The sequence below is a fragment of the Phyllobates terribilis genome, unplaced genomic scaffold (genome assembly GCF_046119375.1).
Source record: "Phyllobates terribilis strain yellow unplaced genomic scaffold, ASM4611937v1 Scaffold_2__4_contigs__length_985480577, whole genome shotgun sequence".
In the NCBI taxonomy this organism is placed as follows: domain Eukaryota; kingdom Metazoa; phylum Chordata; class Amphibia; order Anura; family Dendrobatidae; genus Phyllobates; species Phyllobates terribilis.
The window spans coordinates 946,725,211-946,751,467 of NW_027362762.1; the positions used below are offsets into that span (position 1 = coordinate 946,725,211).

The following is a 26,257-nucleotide window of genomic DNA, read 5'->3' on the forward strand; positions in this document are numbered from 1 at the left end:
CCCGTGCCCAGGGCGTCAAGCTAAGTGTTATGTGGCAGCTTTACAGATGTTACTAAAGTTCTTTTGTGTCGACTACGCCACCCGTTGTGATGCGGTCACTGTGGCCGCCGCTGCTGCAGGGTCCGCTGAGGCTGATGGTGGGTGCGCAGCTTGGTGAGATAACCCCCAACGGGAGGGGTATAGCCTCAGAGGGGACAGGCGCAGAGGATGGGGGTTGTGGTGGTGCGATGCAGCCGGCAATGAAGACAGACTCGGGTTGTGCAGTTAAGGGTGTTTACTTACTGCTGATGTTGTACTGGTCACTCCAGCTGCTAGTGACCACCCGAGCCGTGCTGCGTCCACCAGGTCCTGGATCCGGCCAACCCCCAAACAAGTCCAGAGCGTGGCCCTGAGCTCTCCCTCTGTCCTTTCTTCAGCCGTCCCCACCAGTGATTCACCTAGGTCCAGCTCCCTCGGGCCTTCTTTTGGGACACCCTTGGCCCTGGGTTCCCTGACCCTTCATGTGGTGTGCCTTCGGGGTGAATGTGGTGGGTGACCGTGACAGACACTGCCCACGGTCTCCGGTCTCTGGCTGGGGAATGTCTTTGCCCCCACCAGCTTGGGTTCCGGTACCCTCTTGCTGACTCCTCACCCGGTGCTCTAATTTGGGTTCTTGGGTCCCTTCAGTCTTCCCCCTCTGGGTCTTTCTCTGCTCCACTCTCCCTCTCTCCAGGGCTGCTGTTTCCTTCTCTCTCCTCTCCAACTGACTTGTTCTCAGCGTCTGACCCTGATCTAAGTTGGTGCCCTCCTTATATATCCCTCTATGTGTGAGCTCAGGTGACCAGCACCCAATGAGCTCCTATCACTACCCAGACTGCTCCCCCTATCTGCCCCTACACTACATGGGATGTACCACCCCCCTCCCACTCCAGCCAGGAACAGGCTCGGTTGTACCTGCACATTTCTAAGTGGGAGTACCGTCGGCCTGCTCCTCTGGAATGGGATGTATGTAGTGCATGCAGTCTATCTGAGCTCAGTTCCACACTCCTTCCTTACCCGGGAGTGGAATATCACACCTCTGGGTTGAGGTGCAATACCCCTGTAGCAGCCGAATCCTCAGGGTGCTACATTCCCCCCTGGTAAATCACAGCACGTCCTCGGGCTGTAAGACATAAAACACCAAAACATACAAAATTTTTATATGAACATATAAAACATATAAACATTATATATATATAAAACTTTTTATATAAACATTCTCGTAGACTTCTCTTGTCTCTGGTTCCTCCTCCGGACACTGTGCAACGTGTGTCCGGGAAAAGTGCGACAGTCTCTTAGAAAAATCTGGTTTTCTTATAAAACCGGTAGGGGGCGCTTTAGGACGCGCAACTATATACAGGGGAAGTTGAAAGTTGGCCGCTCTCAGTCCTCGGCCAGTTAGAGGAAAGGGAATGGCTGCTCACAGTCCTCAGCCTGTAGGATGAAGGGGTTAACGGGTAAAACAGTTCACTGGTCCCAACGGGGACTATTTTAGCAGCAGCAACAGTTTCAGTTTCTATATACCCCGATTGGGTAACTATTTACAGCTCCTGCTCTGCCGCACTCAACGGCGTCTTCCTCCTGCTCTTTCTTGATATGATGTTTCTTCAGACCCGTCCGGGTCCTCTGGCTCCTCCTCTCCATACCGCAACTCCTCCTCCGTCAAGCGGTGTACGTGGAGGGCGTAAGGTCCTTTGGCACACTTGTGCCGGGTGAAAGTGACCTCGTCTCCGACGTAGAGGTCACGGCCTTTGTGACCTTCCGGCAGGTGGGACTCGACGTCTCTGCGGGTCACAAAAACGTCACCGCGGTTGTTACGGTCCCGAATAAAGCCCCACCCATGCTGCGGGTTGAACTTTATCACTGTCCCGATGGTGCGGGGACAATGCGCTGCACGGGGGTTCCTCCTAGTCCGGCTCTTCTGCTCCGCGCTCTGGATTTGGGCCTGTTGTTCTCTGACCCGCCTCTCCTCCCGTTCTCTCTTAAACTCTGCCAGCTGTTGACGGCAACACTCTGTACGTTCAGCTGCGGCTGCCCGAGTTTCTCCGGTGAACCCCATCAAATCTTCTCCCGTGGGGTCCCACACGAATTGGGCTTCTGCTAGAGGAGGCGAGACCCGAGCCACGGGCTTCGGAGCCGGGATTAGGGGCTCACACAAGGGCCCTAGTCTTTGCTGCCGCTCCAGCTCAGGGTACCCTTCGGGCCAGATGAAGGGCCGCCCGTCCGGCCATGTGAGCTGGCCGAAGAGGTCCTCCCCCAGGTGTGGCACCCTAGGTATTGCGGGCGCGGGCGCGGTGGTGGTGGCGCCCGGGTTGCCCAGGCCTTGCGGCCAGGCCTGGGGCACCTGGAAGGTGAAGGGCACCGTTAGGACGGCGGCGCCCTGGGCTACCTGGCCTTGCGGCCAGGCCGGAGGCTCCGCGGAGGTAGGGGGCGCTGTTGGTGGTGCGGCGCCCGGGGGTACTAGGCCTTGCGACCAGGCTGGTGGTAATTCCTGCTTTGTCACGCTCCGGGTCGAGGCGCGTGACGTCACAGGGGTCGCTGCGGCGGCTTCCGGTCGGGGCCTAGTCCATGGCGGTGACATGGCGGCTACGGGCACAGCAGGGGGACTTTCGGGCTCTGCGACGGGGAGCTGGGGCAGGTAGGCGGTTTCTCGGCTTGGGGTATAAGCGTCCCCTTTACCTGCCTCCATGCGTTCGGCTCCCTCCTCGGCGCCGTCTCCGGCCTTGGGTCCTCCCGCGCCATCCTCAGAGGCGGTCTGCTTCCTCTTCCAGGGTAGCGTGCTCCGTTGACTGGTCTCTGCTTGCTGGGCCATCTCCCGGCTCCACTCCGCCAGTATCTCACGCTGTACCCGGGCCATCCTCCTTGCGAGGCCCTCCAGGGCAGTTTGTGCACACTTCCGGTCTCGGGGAAGCTGCGCTAGGATCTCCGCTAGACCTAGCGGGGTTGTGGACTCTAGCAGGCTCCTGACCATCGGGTCGGTGCTGCTCTGCTCGGCTTCCGGCAGGCTCCTGGCCAGCGGGCCGGTGCTGCTCTGCCCTCCTTCCTCGGTCTCTAGCAGACTCCTGGCCAGCGGGCCGGTGCTGTTCTGCTTTCTCTCCATCTCCGGGTGAGCTCCTCCGCTACTCCTTGTTAGACCTCTTGCCTCCGGGTGCGCTCGCTCCAGACTGCTCCAAGCGACACCCATCTTTTCTCTTCTCTTTCGTCTCCTCCCACCTCGAGGGCGGTCCCGGGGCAACTCGGTGACTGTCAGCTCCAGGGGGAGTTCTTTCACGCTGACAGACACCTCCAGCATCACAGTCTCCGTTGGTGGGGGCGGTTTCCACTTTTGGCGCCATTTTCTGTCCTGGCCCACGATGGGAGGTGGCCTCTTGCCCTCCTTTGGCACGCCCATAATGGCGTCCGCTGCTCTTCCAAGGCGGGAAATCTGCGGTTTTGGCGGGAAGCGTCGCCCAGTGGCGGGAAACTCTGCAGATGGCGGGAACAAGTTGGAAATGGCGGACAATCGGCGGGAAACGACTGGTGATGGAGTCCGATGGCGTGGACCCTCCGGAACCGGCGGGAGACTTCTTTCTGAGGTAAACTTGCACTTTTCTTCAGGCACGCAGTACCCGGGTGTTGCGGGCACGTAATCCTGCCGACTACGCCAAAGTTGACGCGCCCCCTGGGACATATTCCTTTTTGAGGGGAATACCCGGCACCGGATCAGATGGGGGGGGGGTTGTAGTCTCCGAGCGGCTGTGACCCGGTCCCGTGCCCAGGGCGTCAAGCTAAGTGTTATGTGGCAGCTTTACAGATGTTACTAAAGTTCTTTTGTGTCGACTACGCCACCCGTTGTGATGCGGTCACTGTGGCCGCCGCTGCTGCAGGGTCCGCTGAGGCTGATGGTGGGTGCGCAGCTTGGTGAGATAACCCCCAACGGGAGGGGTATAGCCTCAGAGGGGACAGGCGCAGAGGATGGGGGTTGTGGTGGTGCGATGCAGCCGGCAATGAAGACAGACTCGGGTTGTGCAGTTAAGGGTGTTTACTTACTGCTGATGTTGTACTGGTCACTCCAGCTGCTAGTGACCACCCGAGCCGTGCTGCATCCACCAGGTCCTGGATCCGGCCAACCCCCAAACAAGTCCAGAGCGTGGCCCTGAGCTCTCCCTCTGTCCTTTCTTCAGCCGTCCCCACCAGTGATTCACCTAGGTCCAGCTCCCTCGGGCCTTCTTTTGGGACACCCTTGGCCCTGGGTTCCCTGACCCTTCATGTGGTGTGCCTTCGGGGTGAATGTGGTGGGTGACCGTGACAGACACTGCCCACGGTCTCCGGTCTCTGGCTGGGGAATGTCTTTGCCCCCACCAGCTTGGGTTCCGGTACCCTCTTGCTGACTCCTCACCCGGTGCTCTAATTTGGGTTCTTGGGTCCCTTCAGTCTTCCCCCTCTGGGTCTTTCTCTGCTCCACTCTCCCTCTCTCCAGGGCTGCTGTTTCCTTCTCTCTCCTCTCCAACTGACTTGTTCTCAGCGTCTGACCCTGATCTAAGTTGGTGCCCTCCTTATATATCCCTCTATGTGTGAGCTCAGGTGACCAGCACCCAATGAGCTCCTATCACTACCCAGACTGCTCCCCCTATCTGCCCCTACACTACATGGGATGTACCACCCCCCTCCCACTCCAGCCAGGAACAGGCTCGGTTGTACCTGCACATTTCTAAGTGGGAGTACCGTCGGCCTGCTCCTCTGGAATGGGATGTATGTAGTGCATGCAGTCTATCTGAGCTCAGTTCCACACTCCTTCCTTACCCGGGAGTGGAATATCACACCTCTGGGTTGAGGTGCAATACCCCTGTAGCAGCCGAATCCTCAGGGTGCTACACCCCCATCTTGGTCCACCTCTTGGTATAATGTCCCCCATACTGGTCCCCTTCCTGGTATAATGTGCCCTATCCTGGGCCCCTTCCTGGGATAATGTGTCCCATCCTGGTCCCCTTCTTGGTGTAAAAATCCCCATAGTGGTCTCCTTCCTGGTATAATGTCCCTAATCATGGGCTCCTCCCGGTATAATGTGCCCCATCCAGGTATATACAGTGGAGAAAAAAAGTATTTAGTCAGTCACCAATTGTGCCAGTTCTCTCACTTAAAAAGATGAGAGAGGCCTGTAATTGACATCATAGGTCGACCTCAACTATGAGAGACAAAATGTGAAAACAAATCCTGAAAATCACATTGTCTGATTTGGAAAGAAATTATTTTCAAATTTTGGTGGAAAATAAGTATTTGGTCAATTACAAACAAGCAAGATTTCTGGCTCTCACAGACCTGTAACTTCTTCTTTAAGAGGCTCCTCTGTCCTCCACTCATTACCTGTAGTACTGGCACCTGGTTGAACTTGTTATCAGTATAAAAGACACCTGTCCGCAACCTCAAACAGTCACACTCCAAACTTCACTATGGTGAAGACCAAAGAGCTGTCGAAGGACACCAGAAACAAAATTGTAGCCTTGTGCCAGGCTGAATCTGCAATAGGCAAGCAGCTTGGTGTGAAGAAATCAACTGTGGGAGCAATAATTAGAAAATGGAAGACATACAAGACCACTGATAATCTCCCTCGTTCTGGGGCTCCACACAAGATCTCACCCCGTGGGGTCAAAATGATCTCAAGAATGGTGAGCAATAATCCCAGAACCACACGGAGGGACCTAGTGAATGACCTGCAGAGAGCTGGGACCAAAGTTACACAGACTACCATCAGTAACACACTACGCCGCCAGGGACTCAGATCAGCATTGCCAAACGTGCCAAACGTGTCCCCCTGCTTAAGCCATTACATGTCCGGGCCCGTCTGAAGTTTGCTAGAGAGCATTTGGATGATCCAGAAGAGTATTGGGAGAATGTCATATGGTCAGATGAAACCAAAGTAGAACTGTTTGGTAGAAACACAACTCGTCGTGTTTGGAGGAGAAAAAATGCTGAGTTGCATCCAAAGAACATCATACCTACTGTGAAGCATGGGGGTGGCAACATCATGTTTTGTGGCTGTTTCTCTGCCAAGGGACCAGGACGACTGATCCATGTACATGAAAAAATGAATGGGGCCGTGTATCATGAGATTTTGAGTGCAAACCTCCTTCCATCAGCAAGGGCATTGAAGATGAAACGTGGCTGGGTCTTTCAGCATGACAATGATCCCAAGCACACCGCCAGGGCAACGTAGGAGTGGCTTCGTAAGAAGGATTTCAAGGTCCTGGAGTGGCCTAGCCAGTCTCCAGAACTAAACCCTATAGAAAACCTTTGGAAGGAGTTGAAAGTCAGTGTTGCCCAGCGACAGCCCCAAAACATCACTGCTGTAGAGGAGATCTGCATGGAGGAATGGGCCAACAGACCAGCAACAGTGTGTGCCAACCTTGTGAAGACTTACAGAAAACGTTTGACCTCTGTCATTGCCAACAAAGGATATATAACAAAGTATTGAGATGAACTTTTGTAATTGACCAAATACTTATTTTCCACCAAAATTTGAAAAAAATTTCTTTCCAAATCAGACAATGTGATTTTCAGGATTTGTTTTCTCATTTTGTCTATCATAGTTGAGGTCGACCTATGATGTCAATTACAGGCCTTGCTTATCTTTTTAAGGGGAGAACTTGCACAATTGGTGGCTGACTAAATACTTTTTTTCCCCACTGTAGGTCATGGACAAGAGCGATGCTATTTCTAGGAAAAGGGAAAAATCTTTTTTCTAAGTCTAATTTATACATCTACAACTAGAACATTAGAAGTTACATCAGAAATTTAATTCTTCACCACCCTAGATCACCAGGGATGTTCTACACTAAGTTCTTTTCTGCTTATACTTCCAAGTAAATAACCACTTTGCCACCCTAGTCCTCTAGGGATGAATATACTAATTACTTTCCCCCCATAGCCCTCCAGGAATATTATATAGTCTAGGACTCCATATATACTGACAACTTCTGCCACCGAGACCTCCAGGAAAATTATATACTAACCTCTTCTCCACCTCCAAGGGTATACTAATCCCTTTGACCACCATCAGTGATATATACTAACCACTTCCCCACCTTAGACCTCCAAGAATATTATACATTAATTTCTTTTTCCACCCAAACCTGCAGGGAAATATACACCAACGCCTATTTTCCAGACCTTCATGGATATTGTACACTAATGTCTTCTCCCTTAGACCATCAAGGATGTTATACACCAACTTTTTTTTCCTTCCAGACCTCCAGGGATATTATTCACTAAATCCTTTCCCACCTTAGACATTCAAGTATATTACACACTAGCTTCTTCTCTCCAAGACCTCCAAAGATATTATATGCTAATCTCTTCTACCACTAGACCTGCAGGGGTATTATACTCTAACACGTGCCCACCCAGACCTCCAGGGATATTATATACTCAGCTCTTACCCCCCCCCAGACCACCAGGGATGATATACACTAACTACTTCCCCACTTTAGACCTTCAGAGACAATATACACTAACCTCTTCACCCCCTAGATTTCCAGGGATATTATGATTTAAGCCGTCACCCACCTTAAACATCTAAGGGTATTATGCACTAACCCCTTTGACACTCTAGATCTCCAGGTATAATATGTACTAACCCATTTCCTCATACCGGACCTCAAGCAAGGTCTGGGATGCAGATTAGAGATGAGCGTTGTTCTACTCGAACTGTTCGCCAATCTCAAATTCGAGCTGTTTTGGGCGGTGTTCGAGCCGGTCGGCGAACACGAACAATTTGAGAAAAATTCGGCTGTTCGAGGTTATGTTCGATAACTGTTCGTGCACCAAAATCATAACTGGATTTTTTCTCAGTAATGATGAAAATTAATGTTAATACGCAGTTTGAGTGTACAGCGGGGCGGGGGGAGGGGCAGGGGATGGATCTCTGCAGGAACAATGAAGATCTCCATTTTTTTTTCTCTTTCCCGCATTTGCAGTGGGGAGGTGCAATCTGTCAGCCTATCAGCAGCGCACACACGGAGCGAAGTGCTTTTTTTCACACAAGCAAGGGCATGTGTCATTGGCAGTGTATGTCACATGTCCTTGCCCTATAAGACCAAGCCATTTTCCCCGTCGCCACCATTTTCTCACTGCTGCAGCTGCGTGTTAGACGGCACCGCTGTTGCTGTGTGCGCTATACCTTGTTAATTTCAAGCCAATTTTCGCACAAATATACAGATAGCTTGGGAGTAGGGAATAGTTGTGATTGCAGTCCTTTTAAGGACTAGGTTACAGCATTTCCTACGACTTTTATCAGGCAGGTCTGTGCTCTTAAATAGATAGATTGTGGGAGTAAAGACTAATTGTAATTGGAGTCCTTTTCAGGACTAGGTTACATCAGTTCCTATCAGTTTTTGCCAGGCAGGTCTGTGCCAGTGCTGTGCAAGTTTTTTTCACAGCATTTGGCTGAATCTAGCAAAGCTAATCCTTTTTGGCCTATTGCAGAGTGTGTTAGTCAGTGGAGTAGCCTATCTGTGTTGCAAGATATACCACCTGTGTATAGAATACCAATTTTTTTACTGCACCTAGTGAAGTAAAATCTTTTGGGCATAGCATCATTCTATTAGTCCATCTATACTGACCTCCATCAGGTTGCAAACTGAATATAATTTTTTTCTGCATCTAGCTCTGAAAAAATATTTGGGCTTCTAGCAGTGTGTGGGACTTGGTCTATTAGTCCATTTATACTGACCTCCATCAGGTTGCAAATTAAAAATAATTTTTTTCTTCATTTAGCTCTGAAAAAATATTTGGGCTTCTAGCAGTGTGTGGGACTTGTTCTATTAGTCCTTCTATACTGACCTCCAGCAGGTTGCAAATTGAATATAATTTTTTTCTGCATCTAGCTCTGAAAAAATATTTGGGCTTCTAGCGGTGTGTGGGACTTGGTCTATTAGTCCATCTATACTGACCTCCATCAGGTTGCAAATTAAAAATAATTTTTTTCTGCATCTAGCTCTGAAAAAATATTTGGGCTTCTAGCAGTGTGTGGGACTTGGTCTATTAGTCCATCTATACTGACCTCCATCAGGTTGCAAATTAAAAATAATTTTTTTCTTCATTTATCTCTGAAAAAATATTTGGGCTTCTAGCAGCGTGTGGGACTTGTTCTATTAGTCCATCTATACTGACCTCCATCAGGTTGCAAATTAAAAATAATTTTTTTCTGCATCTAGCTCTGAAAAAATATTTGGGCTTCTAGCAGTGTGTGGGACTTGGTCTATTAGTCCATCTATACTGACCTCCATCAGGTTGCAAATTAAAAATAATTTTTTTCTGCATCTAGCTCTGAAAAAATATTTGGGCTTCTAGCAGTGTGTGGGACTTGGTCTATTAGTCCATCTATACTGACCTCCATCAGGTTGCAAATTGAATAAAAAAATTTTCTGCATCTAGCTCTGAAAAAATATTTGGGCTTCTAGCGGTGTGTGGGACTTGGTCTATTAGTCCATCTATACTGACCTCCATCAGGTTGCAAATTAAAAATAATTTTTTTCTGCATCTAGCTCTGAAAAAATATTTGGGCTTCTAGCAGTGTGTGGGACTTGGTCTATTAGTCCATCTATACTGACCTCCATCAGGTTGCAAATTAAAAATAATTTTTTTCTTCATTTAGCTCTGAAAAAATATTTGGGCTTCTAGCAGTGTGTGGGACTTGTTCTATTAGTCCTTCTATACTGACGTCCAGCAGGTTGCAAATTGAATATAATTTTTTTCTGCATCTAGCTCTGAAAAAATATTTGGGCTTCTAGCGGTGTGTGGGACTTGGTCTATTAGTCCATCTATACTGACCTCCATCAGGTTGCAAATTAAAAATAATTTTTTTCTGCATCTAGCTCTGAAAAAATATTTGGGCTTCTAGCAGTGTGTGGGACTTGGTCTATTAGTCCATCTATACTGACCTCCATCAGGTTGCAAATTAAAAATAATTTTTTTCTTCATTTAGCTCTGAAAAAATATTTGGGCTTCTAGCAGTGTGTGGGACTTGTTCTATTAGTCCTTCTATACTGACCTCCAGCAGGTTGCAAATTGAATATAATTTTTTTCTGCATCTAGCTCTGAAAAAATATTTGGGCTTCTAGCGGTGTGTGGGACTTGGTCTATTAGTCCATCTATACTGACCTCCATCAGGTTGCAAATTAAAAATAATTTTTTTCTGCATCTAGCTCTGAAAAAATATTTGGGCTTCTAGCGGTGTGTGGGACTTGGTCTATTAGTCCATCTATACTGACCTCCATCAGGTTGCAAATTAAAAATAATTTTTTTCTGCATCTAACCCAGCCAATAGTTTTGGCCTAATACCACAGTTTGGCCACTCAGCTCTGCTCGGTTACCATCCATTGTTTTTTTGTGCAAACAACTCCAGAGTTGTGAATTAGTTAACCACCAAAATGAGTGGAAAAAGGCCTGCTGCTGGTGGAAAGGGGAATAGGCGTGTTGGGAAGGGGAAAAAAGGTTGTGTCCGTGGGGTAGGTGCAGAAGAAAGACCATCTTCCAGCCAAACTAAAATGTCTACTTCTTTTAGCGGACAATGTGATAAGATCCCTTTCTTACGGCCACGCCAATCGCTACAAATTCCAGATGAGGCACAAAAACAGCAGGTGCTTCAACGGATATCAAGTGCTCCTTTAAGTGGGCTCTCCTCCACATCAACTTCAACATCACAAATACTCCAGTCCTCAAAGGTGTCACCCAAATCGCACTTGCTTCCTCACAGCTCCCAAATCTCCAGCTGCCCGTCTGAGTATGAGGTAGAACAGATGGTTGAGTCTGCAGAGCTGTTTACTCATACTATAGCCTGGGAATCAGAGGTCGACTCCAGCGCTTCTGTGAATCCAGACGAGGAAATGATCTGCACTGATGCCCAGAATCTTTATGAGTCGGATCCAGGACCAGACGCAGAAGGTTCTGACCATAATGTAGACCCTCATTCCCAAACTGTAACTCCTGTTGGTGGAGACAATGAGGAAGACGATGATAAGACTCAAATACCTGATTGGAGCGACAACTTTAGTTTTTTGTCAGGGCAGGAACAGGTTGGCTCTGAGGACGACGGGTGTGATAACGCACAGGGTGATGATGATGAGGTCGGAGATCCCACTTACTGTCAACCCACAGTCAGCCAAGAGATGAGGTCAGCAGAGGAGGTGGAGGAAGATGCTAGTGACGACGAGGTCAGGTTGCGCCTTCCTGGACAGAGACGTAGTACTGGAAGCACGTCAACAACTGCATCCTCAAACACAACTCTGCCTCTCACCACAAGTCGTGGTGGCTCTTCAGGTCGCATGGGTGCTAAGCCTTGCATAGCCTGGGCATTTTTTCAGATCGATAAAGATGACCCAACTCGTGTTATCTGTAACATTTGTCAGCAAAAGCTAAGTAGAGGCCAAAAAATACATAGTTTGAGTACTTCATGCATGAACCGGCACATGGACATGAAGCATAAGTTGCAGTGGGAAGCTCAGTGTGCTACAATGCGGTCTAGCCGGCCGGGCCAACCACCGTCTGCCATATCTTGTGCATCCGCGGCCTCTTCATCCTCTGTGACTGGGGGGACAGCAGTCACACCTGTTTTGGGGCGCAGACCTGCCACCTCTTTACCCGCAACAGCCAGCGTGATTGGCAGGTCATCATTTTCTTTGGAGGTGGTAACACCAGCTGGTCTTGAGCGCTGTCCGACATCGATAGCACCACCTTTGGATCAAGGCAACCTAACATGTCCGCCTGCATCTTCCTCACAGACCGGCAGTTTGCCGGGGACACCCTTATCAACCCCGTCTAAGCACAATAGCCAGCCCTCGGTCCCTCAGATGTGGACAAGTAAAAGACCATTTCCTCCTAGCCATGAGAAAGCTAAGAGGTTGAATTTCACCATCTGCAAGCTCTTGGCTACAGAAATGCTGCCTTCCCGCCTGGTGGACACAGAGGATTTTCGAGACCTTATGTCCGTCGCAGTGCCCCAGTACCAGATGCCCAGTCGGCACTACTTCTCAAAGAAAGGTGTGCCTGCGCTCCACCAGCATGTCGCACACAACATCACCGCTTCTTTGAGAAACTCTGTGTGTGACAGGGTGCATTTCACCACAGACACTTGGACGAGTAGGCATGGACAGGGGCGTTACATGTCGCTGACTGGGCACTGGGTAACTATGGTGACAGCAGGACAAGGGGCTGCTGTCCAAGTCTTGCCGTCCCCACGAGTTGTGCGTCAATCCTCTTTATGTCATTTTTCCTCCACTGCTTCTGCCTCCTCAACCTCCTCTCGGTCTTCCACCTGCACCCAAAGCCTGTCTGGTCACGCCACAAGCTTTCTAACTGCGCAGAAGGGATCCTGCACACCTCCTTACTATGCTGGCAGTAGGGCTCAACGTCATCAGGCGGTTTTTACATTGAAATGTCTGGGAAATGTGAGTCACACAGCTGAGGAGTTGTGGTCAGCTCTGGAGAACCAATTTCATGAATGGTTGTCTCCACTGGACCTGAAACCAGGGAAGGCCGTGTGCGACAATGCTGCAAACCTGGGTGCGGCCCTTCGCCGGGGCAATGTCACACACGTGCCTTGTATGGCTCACGTGTTGAACCTGGTTGTCCAGCAATTTTTAGCCCACTATCCCAGACTAGATGGCCTTCTGCAGAGGGCACGGTCGCTGTGTGCTCACTTCCGCCGTTCGCATCCCGCAGCTCAGCGACTTACATCTCTACAGAAGTCGTTGGGCCTGCCACTTCACCGGCTAAAATGCGATGTGCCTACCCGGTGGAATTCAACTCTGCACATGTTGCAGCGACTGTGGCAGCACCGACAAGCCCTGGTGCAATACGTTCTGACGTATAGCCTGGGCCAACGAGATTCAGAGGTGGGGCAAATCACGCTGGAGGAGTGGTCTCAGATCAGGGACCTATGCACCCTTCTGCACAGTTTTGAAATGGCGACGAAGATGTTTAGTGCTGACGATGCCATTATCAGCATGACTATTCCGGTGATTTACATGCTGGAGCACATGTTAAACAGAATTCGGAGTCAGGTGGTGGCACAAGAGGAGGTGGAGGAAGTAGAGGAGGAGGAGTTGTATGCGGAAGGGCTAACATCTGCAAGGTCCAGACGGTCGGCAGCACCAGGGCGGCAGGCATGTGAGGGTGGGGGAGATGATTTTACCAGGGCGCATGGTAGCAGCCAAACTAGTGAGGAAGGTGCAGGAGCCCAGGAAGAAGTGGAGGACGAACTGATGGAAGACTCATCAGATGAGGGAGACCTTGATCACATTTCTGTTGTGCGAGGTTGGGGGGAGAGGACAGAGGAAGGAAGCATGATTGTTACCTCGCCACCAACACAACAGGGACTTGGTGCTCCTGGATGCGCAACACACATGAGTGCCTTCTTGCTGCACTACCTGCAACATGACCCTCGAATTGTGAGAATTAGAAATAATCCTGACTACTGGGTTGCCACACTGTTAGATCCCCGGTACAAAAGTAAATTTGCAGAAATTATTCCTGCCATAGAAAGGGATGCACGCATGCAGGAGTATCAGCAGAGACTGTTGCAGAATCTTACATGTGCTTTTCCACAAAATACCAGTGGTGCACGTAGTGAATCTCACAGTTCCAACTTGCCAACCGTGGGACCGTCAAGTGTTCAGCACTCAAACCGTAACAGAACCACAGTATCTGCTGGTAACATCAATTTTGCGGAATCATTTCACCACTTTTTTAGCCCATCCTTTGCAAGGCCACAGGAGACAAGAAGTCTGACACATAGTCAACGCCTAGAGACGATGGTACAGGAGTATCTCCAAGTAAACATTGAAGCCACGACTGTGTCACTGGACCCTTGCTCTTTTTGGGCTTCCAATCTGGATAAATGGCCGGAGCTAGCCACTTACGCCTTGGAGATCTTGTCATGCCCCGCAGCCAGCGTTCTGTCTGAACGTGTGTTCAGCGCTGCTGGTGGTGTGCTGACAGATAAGCGCACGCGGCTCTCCACTGATAATGTAGACAGACTCACGTTCATAAAGATGAACAAATCATGGATCCGAAACGACTTTTCTACCCCTGTGTCATCCTGGGGAGAGTAAAAGCTTGATGATTGGTTAAAATCACCCTACCAACCGTTTTAAGCTTTCAAATTACTAATCATGTTTATCTGTATCTTGACTGGAAAATAATTTGGGCTTTGTAGCAGTGTGCAGCACTGATCCTATTAGGCCATCTATAATAAGCTCCACCAGATTTAAAATTAAAAATAATTTTTAGCTGCATCTAGCCCGGAAAATAATTTTGGGGCTCCGAGATGCGCAAGACACATAAGTGCCTTCTTGCTGCACTACCTGCAGCATGACCCTCATATTGTCAGAATTCGAAGTAATCATGACTACTGGGTTGCCACACTCTTAGATCCCCCAAACTTTTCGATCAACCTTTTCATTTTAATAAAGACCAAAAAAATGGTCATTTTTGAAATTATAAGCATTAGCAGGTTGTTAGAAACTGAAATCAAACAGTTTTCAACTCAAAACTTTATTCTAGGTGATGTTACATTTTCACATAGGACCCCTTGTTCGAAAGGAGCTTCTGAACTCTCTCGTCCATTGAATTTGTCAGGTTTTGGATGGTTTCTGCTTCAATTGTTTTGCATGAGGACAGAATACCCTCCCAGAGCTGTTGCTTAGATGTGAACTGCCTCCCGCCATCATAGACACTCCTTTTAATGATGCTCCAAAGGTTCTGAATGGGGTAGAGGTCAGGGGAGCATGGGGGGTCACACCATAAGTTTGTCCCCTTTTATGCCCATATCAGCCAGAGATGCAGATGTTTTATGTGCAGCATGAGATGGTGCATTATCATGCAGAAAAATGATCTTGCTGTGAAATACACGGTTCTTCTTCTTGAACCATGGCAGGAAGTGCTGTTTGAGAAAATCCACATACATTATGGAGTTCATCTTTAGCGCCTTCAGGGATCCTAAAGGGGCCGACAATCTCTCTCCCCATGATTCCAGCCCAAAACATTACTCCACCTCCTCCTTGTTGGCGCTGTAGCCGTGTTTGCGTGGGGTGTCCATCAACCAGCCATCCTCCACTCCATTCATCTGGACCATCGAGCGCTGCACGGCACTCATCCGTGAACAAAACAGTTTTGAAATCAGTCTTCATGTAATGTTTGGCCCACTGGAGCCGTTTCTGCTTGTGTGAAGTGGATAGAGGAGGTCGACAGGATGGCGTATGCACAGCTGCAAACCTCTGAAGGACCCTGCATCTTGTTGTTCGGGGGACGTTGGAGGCACAAGCAGCTTCAAAAACTTGTCTGCTGCTATGACAAGGCTTTTTTGCCGCTGCTCTTTCAACCTGACGTAATTGCCTGTAGGAAAGAGTCCTCAATTTGCCCTTATCAGCACGCACACGTGTGTACTGTGAATCAGCTACATACTTCTTGATTGCCAAGACACTTCATCCTGATCATCACACAATGTTGATTGTAGTCATGCCTTGACCTAAACACTCCACAATTTGTTGCTTCTCAGCAGCCGACACATCCTTTTTCTTTCCCATTTTGGCAGAAAATGTAGGCTGCTTAATAATGTGAGACAGCCTTCTTAAGTAGTCTTGCCTTTCATTGGACACACCTGCCAAACTAATTAGCACAGGTGTCTGCAATTGCTTACAGTGATATAAAGAGCCCTGACACACATCACCATCAATGAGTTTAACTGACAAACAAACAAATTCTTCCCTTATCACTCCTAAACACTTTTTGCATAATAATTTGGAACACAGTGTACATGTGCTTTTCCACAAAACACCAGTGGTTCACGTAGTGAATCTTACAGTTCTAACTTGCCAACCGTGGTCTGTATGGAATTGTTCAATAAAGGGCCCAAAATTAAGATAACATAGATGGGAGAGGTCTCTATGAATAGGAATTCCTAAGTATTTGATACCCTGTGAGGGCCAGGCAAAGGGAAAGTTGGACTGGATGGAATCCTATATGGATTTAGGGAGGGAGACATCGAGGGCCTCAGACTTCGCTGCATTGATTTTAAAATTTTACCATGTAACAAAGTGATCTATTTCAGCCATAACAGCATGGATGGATATATGTGATTGAGTGATATATACTAGGACATCATCAGCAAATAGAGAGCACTTGTACTCGGTGCCTCCCACCTCAATCCACCTAATATTGGGGTTATGGCGAATTGATGAGAGCAGGTGCTCCGTCACTAGGATGTATAAGAGAGGGGACAGAGGACATCCCTGCCTTGTCCCATTGGTGATTGTGAAAGGTGATGAAAATGTTCTGACGCACCCCCTGGGCCTTGGGACACCCGGAGCCGGACCCTTTTTGGTGGATGCTGGTGGTTGTAGTCTTCGTGGCGGCGATCCGGTTCCGTGGCTCAGGGCGGTCAAACCAGTGGCGGAACTATTTATGTGGTTTTGATGTTTAAATGTCCGACTACGCCACCCGTGGATTGCGGTCAGAGTGAACCGCCGCTACAGGGCAGACCGCTAAGGCTGGTGTTGTGGGTGCAGCAGAGCGTAGCATAACTCCCCACGGGAGGAGTATAGCCTCAGGGCAGTGTATGCGGAGGATGGGGGTGATGGTGCAGGGCAGCAGCAGTAACGACACGGAGTCAGTGATGCAGTCCAGGGCCTTTACTCACAGTTCTTATTATCCAGACCACGTCTGCAGGTAACGGCTGCCCACGTCGTACTGTGCTCACCAGGTGAGGGGCTCAGACAACTCCCAGATAACTTTGGAGCGCTTCACAGGACCCCCTTTGTGTGTCCTTTGTCTGGCCTTTCTTACCAACACTTCTGTCCGGCTGCCTCGGGCCTCCTCTTGGTAAACTTGGCGCCAGTTTCCCTGACCCTATGTGGTGCCTTCCTAGCGGGTGGAGCAAGGGGCTGCGCCACATAAAATGTCAGAGCCTCCGGTTTCTAGCTGAGGGTCGTTTCCTGCCTCCACTAGTTCGGGGACCGGTCTCCCCCTTTGGCCTGACCCCTCCACGCAGGTGGATTCGGGCGTGCGGTGGCGACTCGCCTGTCCGCACCCCTGGGATCCCTTCATTCCTCGTTCCTGGAGCCTTCTCCGCTCCTCTTCCTTCCTTCTCCCTCTTGCAGGCCTGGGCCTCTGTTACTAGGCCCGCCTCCGGAGCAGAGCTCATGCAGAGCCCCTGCTCCCTGCCACTTCTGCTCAGACTTCTCTGCACTGAACTAAGATGGTGCCCACCTTTTATACTCCCTTCTCAATGCACCCAGGAACTGCTTCCTCCCTGCTCCTGCACTGCAGGGTTCCCCTTCCTCAGTGTTCCCTCCCCCCACTCCAGCCAGGGACAGGGACTGTCGTGCCCATCTCAGGGGCATATTGGTCGCCCTGCCCCACGGCAATGTGGTGTAATGCATGCAGGTGTCGGGTCCTGATCCACACTCCATCCTTATCTGAGAGTGAGATTTCACACCTCTGGGTGAGGTGCAATACGTCTGTAGCAACCGAGCCCTCGGTGCTACAGTTCCATTTATCTTCAGCCTAGGTGACGTATTGTGATACAGGGCCGTGATTTTGGCTATAAAAGGGTCCCCTAGACCCCTACCCCAAGCTTTTTAAGAGAATCATATATGGCGTGCCAGGAGACTCTATGGAATGCTTTCTCAGCATCCAACGAGAGTATCTACTTACAAATTTTTAACTGCATCTAGCCCAGGAAATACTTTGTGCCTAGTAGCAGTGTCTGCTAGTCAGCGGATTATCCCGGCTGTTAAGCAAGCTACACCACCTGTAGTTTGGACACTTAATTTTTTCAAAGGAAATGCTTCGGGACCACGGGATACTTAGTGAAGAGCATCAGGAGGCACCCCAAGGCATAGGGGCTGGGACTGGCACTAGGATGCCTTGCGGTGGACAGCCGAGCTCGATCCTTATAAAAGCTTTTTAACTGCAGCAGCTTTAGTGGACGCTACTGGAGCTGGAATTACGCGGCTGCTGGCATGAGACTTGCCCTCCAATAGATCCTTGTAAATGGATTTAAAGTGTATTCATTCAAATTAGAGGGACAATTTAAATTAAAAAGCTTAGAGCTGCCTCCACCACAGGGGGGCTCTCTCGACCCACCAGCGGACAGGCACCAGTATTGGGAGAGGGGGGCTGGCCGTCAGGGTTCACCGCGGCTCTGGCACAAACCCGGCGACACGGAGGTGGCACGGGCAGGAGCGGACTGGCCGTCTCGGCTTCTCACTTTTTGGATTTTAGAAGGGCATGACATGCCTATATCTGTGTCTCCCCCTCCTTTTACTCCTCCACCTCTTTTCTTTTCGCATGACTATATGTACTTGTCACTTTTCCATGTGTTAGTTGTGTCTTCTGAGCAGTTTGTCAGCTTTTGGACACCTTTGAAGGTGTTTTCTATGTGTTTCTATGTGTTTTTGTTTGCCTGCCATTGGTTTTAACGGTGTTCGAAGGTGTTCGACGAACAGTTCGACGAACAGTTCGGCGAACACACGGGTGTTCGACGAACCGAACCGAACTCGAACACTACGGGGGTGGCTCAACACTAATGCAGATACTGTACATTAAACTTCTTCTCCCCCCAGACCTCCAGGGATATTATGCACTGACTTCTTCTCCCATTAGACCTCCAAACTCCAAAGATGAACCTTTTTCATTCTAGACCAGTTTGTCACGCAATGTGAGGGAAAGCCTAAGTGCCAACAATGGGAAGAGGAGGAAGAAGCCCAAAACCTAGGGAAATGGGGAGTGGAGACCCCTAAGCAGATCTGACAACACCTTGACTCCCCTAACATCGCTAAATAGGTTCCACACCTATTACCGAGCAGGAAACCTAATCCCTGACTGCCCCTAGCGATAGGCCCTAGATAGGGAGGGGACGGGGTCCGCACTAGTCAGCCCCCACTGCAACTAAAGACAAACAGGTAAACAGATAAGGGAAAACTCTTAGCGTGAGAAGACACCAGAAAGATCACGCCAACTATCCTCCCATGGAGCTCCAAGAAGAAACAAGCCGACTACTAGTACTTCAAGCCTGGACAGAGGAAAATAAAGCTATCACTAGCGACTCTCTGGAGAGACTGAAGGTATTTAAACATTCAGCAAGGGTGTGTCAATAAGCAGCAGAAGGTGGAGGTCACTGTTAGGTCCTAGAGGGAGAAGGATATCACTACACTACAGAGATGAAAAGATCAAGAAGGTGCTTGCAGAGCCAAGCGTAATGACCTTCTACAGCTGGATCCAGAACGACTGTCTGCAATATTAGATATCTTATTACCATCCTAAACTTCCAGAGATATTAGATATTAACCCAAAAACTACCCCGGACCTTCAGTGATCCGTTAATCATTTTACCACCCTAGACTAGTAGAAATATAAGGTGTAAACTCATCCATAACCCTAGAACTCACAACCCAAGAGTAAGGATCCCACAGCAATTTCAGAGGGTGACCAGCCTCCTGGTGCAATACCTTTAGTTGTACTTTACTAACCCCCCCATTTCATAGCACCTAAAAATCTGCTATACACATTGTATTCTTATGTGAGCATGCATATACCATCAAAAATTTAGTTATTGCTGTTATTGATTTTAGTTTAGCCCAATCGATCCAACCTGAAGATTGAGGAAAGCAGCCATAGTCCCCTTTCAGATCTGTCACATGTCCATTGACTGAAACAGCTCCTGAAAGGGTTAATTTCCATCTTTCCTGATTGGCAAAGTGACTTGATTAGAACTTAATGAAAGACAATTAAAAAAATTCTATTTACTGAGAATTTCTGATTGCAGCTTTCCCGCATAGCCTAGGTCCTAATAAAACCAGGACTGTAGTGTAATAATGAAATAATTATTATATGGTCCTCGGTCTTGATATCAGCTCATATAATCAGTGGTAGTCACTATACACACACCCCTCCGTCCGCTGCCTGTCCATTTATTAGGGGTCATAAATATTTGCAATGTTGGATCTCTATGGGTGTAGTGGCCATAATTTGGGAGTGAACCCACCCTCTGTAAATGTTCTCCTCGCTGGTTAAACAGCGACATTCCCTATATATATATATATATATATATATATATATATATATATATATATATATACACGACATCCTCAGAATCACAGGGCCTGGATCTTTTCTCTAAGAGAAGACATGGGTGCTAAAGTATTGTTACTGCTGACCGTCATCCTTGTCCTGGGGCAGTGGAGTTTGGCCAAACATAGCCACAGCAAAAGCAACAGCCACAGCAACAGCCATAGTGGCAGCAACAGTCGGGAAGATGTAGGTGAGTAGATAAACTGTCCAAACGATAGCCGACACTTGCATCTTCTTAAAATAATTGCCTTATTGATCCAGTAGTATAAAAGGCCCAAAAAATGGTTGAACACAGTATCGCAAAAATTAAAAAGGCAGAAAAGAAATATCCTCTGCGCTCCCAGGCAACATGTTTCAGACCTGCAGGGTACTTTGTCAAGGACCCTGCAGGTTTGAAACATGTTGCCTGGGAGCGCAGCAGATATTTCTTTTCTGTCTTTTTAATTTTTGTGATGTTGTGTTCAACCATTTTTTGGGCCTTTTATACTAGTGGATAAATAAATCAATTCTTTTAAGAATATATGAGTGCCGGCTATCGTTTTTTACTGTTGCTATTACTGGAGCATTTTGCCGTGCACCCGGATAGGTAAGCTGATTGCTCCTTTTTCACATTGAGTAGATTAATAGATGTAAATGGGTTTTAGAGACTGGATTGGGGTATTGCTTGCCCAGACTATAGGATGGGCAAAGGGGGCAAATGCCCTTGGGTCCTCACCATTTATGGGCTATCATTTTTTTGGGCTTTCTCACATTTCTTGGAAATGGTTGTGGTATCATTAGGTCGCTATTACTTGGGTACCGTTATGTGGGCAATGTGTATGCTGCCTATTTTGGCTCTGTTATTATTTGGGAACTTTCTGACAGGACTAATGAGTCATATACCGGACCGGCTCCAGGATTATTTGGACTCTTTGCATTTTCGTGTCCTCTTTTTTTATTTTTCCTCCCCACCTACCAAGGGCTATGTGTTTTTTATTTTTTAGTCAATAGAGTGATATCAGGGTTTTGTTGTTTTTTTACCATTTTGGGGTCCATACCAATTTCTGATCTGTTTTTAAACCATTTTTTTTTTGTTTGGGGGGAAGAGTGAAGGCAACATAATCCAAAAACAGTAATTCTGTCATTATGATTTTTTTTTTCATTTTGGCATTCCCCATATGGGATAAATATTCTGATATTTTATTACTTCGGACAGTTACGCAACCAGTGATAGAAAATATGGTGATTTTTTTATTTTTTATTTTACTCTTTAGATTTTTTTTTTAAGTTTTTGGAAAATGAGAATGAACTTTATTTTTTTTTAGTTTTTAGAAATATATATTTATTTTTTTATTGGTCTTCCTAAGGAAGTACAATACACTGCAATATTCAGTATTGTAATATTCTTGATCTCCTATGAAGACGCGACACAGGCTTTATAGTTGTAAAAACATGGCAAAGTGACTTTCGGTGTGCTCTTCCCGCGGCTGCCGGGACAGTACCATCAGCACCCCGCAATCACGTTGTAGGGTGGCCAATGTGGGGTCAGAATGGACACCTTACCACCATTTCCAACCTTTTAAACGCAGCTGTAATATATTACAGTTAACAGTGGCATCTGGAAGGTTATACTACTGCAATCACAGCAGTTAGACTCAGGTGCCAGCTGTATAACACTGCCGGTACCCGCGCAAGCTCCCTACATGCAGTGCGCACATCCGTACGGCAGACTGGATCCCCCAAGCATTGTATGACCCGGAATTTGCCTGGGTTCGATGGGTGCTGGCACCAACCCTGGTCGTATAGCTGGCATTGTTAAGTGGCCATTATAGCGGAGTGATGCTGCCGACATTGTAGCTGACTGATACTGTTATATGAGCATTGTTATGGGGGCACTGTGCCTCCCTGTTCTGTAAATGTGATGTGACCAGTTGGCACTTCTATAAGGACAATATTATGGGCTGGCACTGTTATGAGACACTAGGGATCAGGGGCATACATAGGAATCATGGGGCCCCATAGCAGAAGTTCTAATTGGGCCACCCCCCCAAAAAAAATGTAAATAACTGTCGGGGTCACAGAAGAGCAGATCTCACAACTTTCCAGCCTTTACATAGTAATTTTCCTCCTGCTGAAGTCCTAGATTCCTCTTTCATTGCCCCATAAAGTATGATGCCAATAAAAGTGCCCCCCAAACACAGTATGATACCCCCATGGTGAATTCCTCCACATGCGCAGTATAATGACTCTACTGTACCCCACCTCAACTCCCAGGGCAAAGTATGGTGACCCCAACACAGTATGATCCCCCAACTGTGACCCCCTAGACCTAGAGAGGATGGTACGTAAAGGAGGGTTTTATACATAATAAAAGATGAAACTATATCACTAAGTACACTATATACTAAGGGACTGTGCTATACATAATAAGTGAGTACACTATATACTAATATATACTAAGGGACTGTGCTATACATAATAAGGCTACATTCCTGCATCTGTGTGCAGTGTCGGTGTGCTGCCCTGTTTTACTGATGTATTGAGCATGTCCTATTCTAATCCTCAAAATCAGATCAGAACAGGACATTCTCTGACCCTCTTAGATCTCATTCTCAGATCCGTGATTTTCATGGATGTGTGAATGGATCTATAAAGCTCTACGAGTCCGTGGACCATCCGATAAAAAAATCTGGCAGCACACGGACATTTCACACAAATGTGCGAATGCAGCCTAAGGGATTTTACAGATAACATCATCACTCCAAGTCACACAGTGCAGATACAGAATAATATTTACATCCAGGCACTTACCGCTGACGTCTCATCTGATCAGAGTCGGTTTCTGCTGCTTCTTCTCCGTCTGGTCAGACCTTCATGTCGACATCTCCCAGCCACGATGATCAGTGCAGCCCTAAAAATAACAAGGTCACATATATTGTATACATACATGTGTCTCCCCAACACTGCGCTCCTGACTACAGATATGTACCCCTTCACCATTAATATGCTATTAGCCACTTAGTAATCAAAATATAAAGTGATAAGCAGCACTGTGCTCCCCATTAACTATAATCTCCACCGGCCAATATTATAAATGATTCAGTCTCTGTGACTCTCCCCAATTACCTGTAAGGCTATATGCACACAAAAAATATACAAGGCTTTACAGTACAAGCAAAGTGAAACCCCCATCATTGCTCTCTCCCAGCACCTGTCACACCAGGTGTGGGAAAGACTTAGTGCAACACAGAGGGAAAAGGGAAAGAAAGCCCAGACACTAGGGAAAGGGGGAAATGGAGACCTCCTAGTCTGGTCTAGCGTCACCCTGTCTCCCCTAATGTCCCTATATAGCCTCCTCAGCAATCGCCGTGTGTGTGCCTCGCCCTACTCTCCTTGACGTATGGCTACAGCTAGGGATGGAAGGAGATGAGCACTAGTCAACCTCCACTAAACTCTATAGACAACAAGGGTGGACAAAACAGGGGGAAATGGCTTAGCTTTCTCCCACCACCCCCATCATTGCTCTCTCCCAGCACCCCTGTTATTGCTCTCTCCCAGCACCTCCATCATTGCTCTCTCCCAGCACCTCCAACATTGCTCTCTCCTAGTACTCCCATCATTGCTCTGTCCCAGCACCTCCATCATTGTTCTCTCCTAGCACCCCCATTATTGCTCTCTCCCAGCACCACCATCATTGCTCTCTCCCACCACCCCCCATCATTCCTCTCTCCCAGCATCCCCGTTATTGCTCTCTCCCAGCACCTCCATCATTGCTCTCTCCCAGCACCTCCATCATTGCTCTCTCCCAGCACCTCCATCATTGCTCTCTCCCAGCACCCCCACCATTGTTCTTTCCCAGCACCCACATCATTGCTCTTTCCCAGCACCCCATCATTGCTCTCCCCATCCCCACCATTGCTTTCTCCCAGCAACCAGTCATTGCTCTCTCCCACCATCCCCATCATTGCTCTCCCCATCCTCATCATTGCTCTCCCCATCCCCATCATTGCTCTCCCCATCCCAATCATTGCCCTCCCCAACCCATCATTGCTCTCCCCAACCCCATCATTGCTCTCTCCAACCCCATCATTGCTCTCCCCAGCCCCATCATTGTGCTCCCCAGCCCTATCAGCCCCATCATTGCTCTCCCCAGCCACACCATCCCCATCATTGCTCTCCCCAGCCCCACCATCCCCATCATTGCTCTCCCCATTGCCACCATCCCCATCATTGCTCTCCCCATCGCCACCATCCCCATCATTGCTCTCCCCAGCCCCATCATTGCTCTCCCCATCGCCAGCATCCCCATCATTGCTCTTCCCATTGCCACCATCCCCATCATTGCTCTCCCCAGCCCCATCATTGCTCTCACCAGTCCCATCAGAACCATCATTGTTCTCCCCAGCCCCATCAGCCCCATTATTGCTCTCCTCAGGCCCATCATTGCTCTCCCCAGCCCCACCATCCCCACCATTGCTCTTCCCAGCCCCACCATCCCCACCATTGCTCGCCCCAGCCCCACCATCCCCATCATTGCTGTCCCCATCACTACCATCCCCATCATTGCTCTCCTCAGCCCCACCATTCCTATCATTGCTCTCCCCAGCCCCATCAGTCCCATAATTGCTCTCCCCATTGCCACCATCCCCATAATTGCTGTCCCCTTCACCACCATCCCCATCATTGCTCTCCCCCACCACCCCTCATTCTCCTTTTCCTTTCCCCAGCGTTTCAGTAAAAAAAAAAAAAAAAAAAAATACAACTTACCTCTCAGCTTGCTTCCCTGCAGCATCCTCGTTCCCAGCAACTTTCTCCTCCCTGACCGAGGCGCACGCTGCATGATAACGTCATCAAGCTGCGCACGTCTGTGTCAGGGAGGAAGCGCCGGGCAGGAAGCAGAGGACGGATACCTCCAGCTCCGCTGCCATTTTCTCCTGTCAACAGCGGAGCTGGAGGGATTGCTCCCTGCCTCCCGCGTGTGATGAGGGCAATCTGGCCATGGGCCTCCTGGAGCTTCGGGCTCCGAGAAGCAGGCCAGATTGCCCTTAATATTAGCTGCCCGGAAGGGCCCCCTGACCTTCCAGGCCCAGCTGCACCGGCGATATGTCCGCCCCTGGACTGCTATGGGGCTCCCCTGGCTCACGGGCCCCATAGTTGTTGCGTGGTCTGCCACCATTTGCGATACGCCACTGCTAGGGATGACTCGCTGACACTGTAGCTGACACTGCTATATGAGCACTGTTATGGGGGCACTGTTCCTCCCTGTTTTGTAAATGCGATGTGACCAGCTGGCACTTCTATATGGACACTATTGTGGGCTTTGACTGTTATGTGACACTCTAGGATGACTCCCCAACACTGTAGTTGACTGATACTCCTGTACGAGCACTGTTATGGTGATACGGTGGTTGACAGAAACAGATACATTAGCGGTGTAGCTGACTGGTACTATAATGGAAGAACTGAAGCTGGTACTGTTATAAAGGGTACTTTGGCTTACTGCCACTGCTATGGGGGCACAATAACCAAACTGCATTTTCTACCGCCTCCAGAATGCAGCACAGAACATCTCATATACCTGTTCTTAAAAATATTAAAAATTCAGAAGGTTTCAATAAGAGAAAATATAATTACTTGTCTCATTTCAGCCAGAACATATAATTTCAGTAACCGCAGACTTTATATAGTGATCGGTGACAGTGGAGTTACAGCGCCCCCTAGTGCTCACAGGAGGTTATACGGTGTCTGCCTTTAGATAGAATATGCATCTCCTGACTGCAGGAAAATAATTGAGTCTTTTTCTTTCTCTTCTTTTATATCGTCAGTAATTAACAAGAAAGAATGTAACGTGGCCCCGTACGACAGACGTGACTGCGGCTACCCGGGGATCAACTCAGCCGAATGCGCCAAGAGAAACTGCTGCTTTGACTCCAGCATCTCCGGGGTTAACTGGTGCTTCTTCTCTAAGGCACAAGGTATCATTTTATTTTACAAGGCATTATCTTAAAGATGATCTGTCTATTGCTATAAATATGTAATTTTTTTTTTTTTTTCCCCTGGTGTAAATGCCGCTGTTCTCCTGAATCCGGCGATGTTTTTCTTTTGTTCCTGCGCCACTCCTTTCCTGAGATATTGTTGTTTTTTTTTGAAAATT

General features: G+C 48.5%; 1 protein-coding gene across 1 annotated transcript in view; it reads left to right on the plus strand.

The window, feature by feature from the left end:
• LOC141248281 (uncharacterized) overlaps nt 1-26,257 on the plus strand; it is an 86,761-nt gene that overhangs the window by 55,573 nt on the left and 4,931 nt on the right. The window contains exons 7-8 of the mRNA XM_073669338.1: nt 20,072-20,314; nt 25,929-26,078. Coding sequence (XP_073525439.1) covers nt 20,072-20,314; nt 25,929-26,078 — 393 coding nt within the window. The remainder of the gene's footprint in view (nt 1-20,071; nt 20,315-25,928; nt 26,079-26,257) is intronic.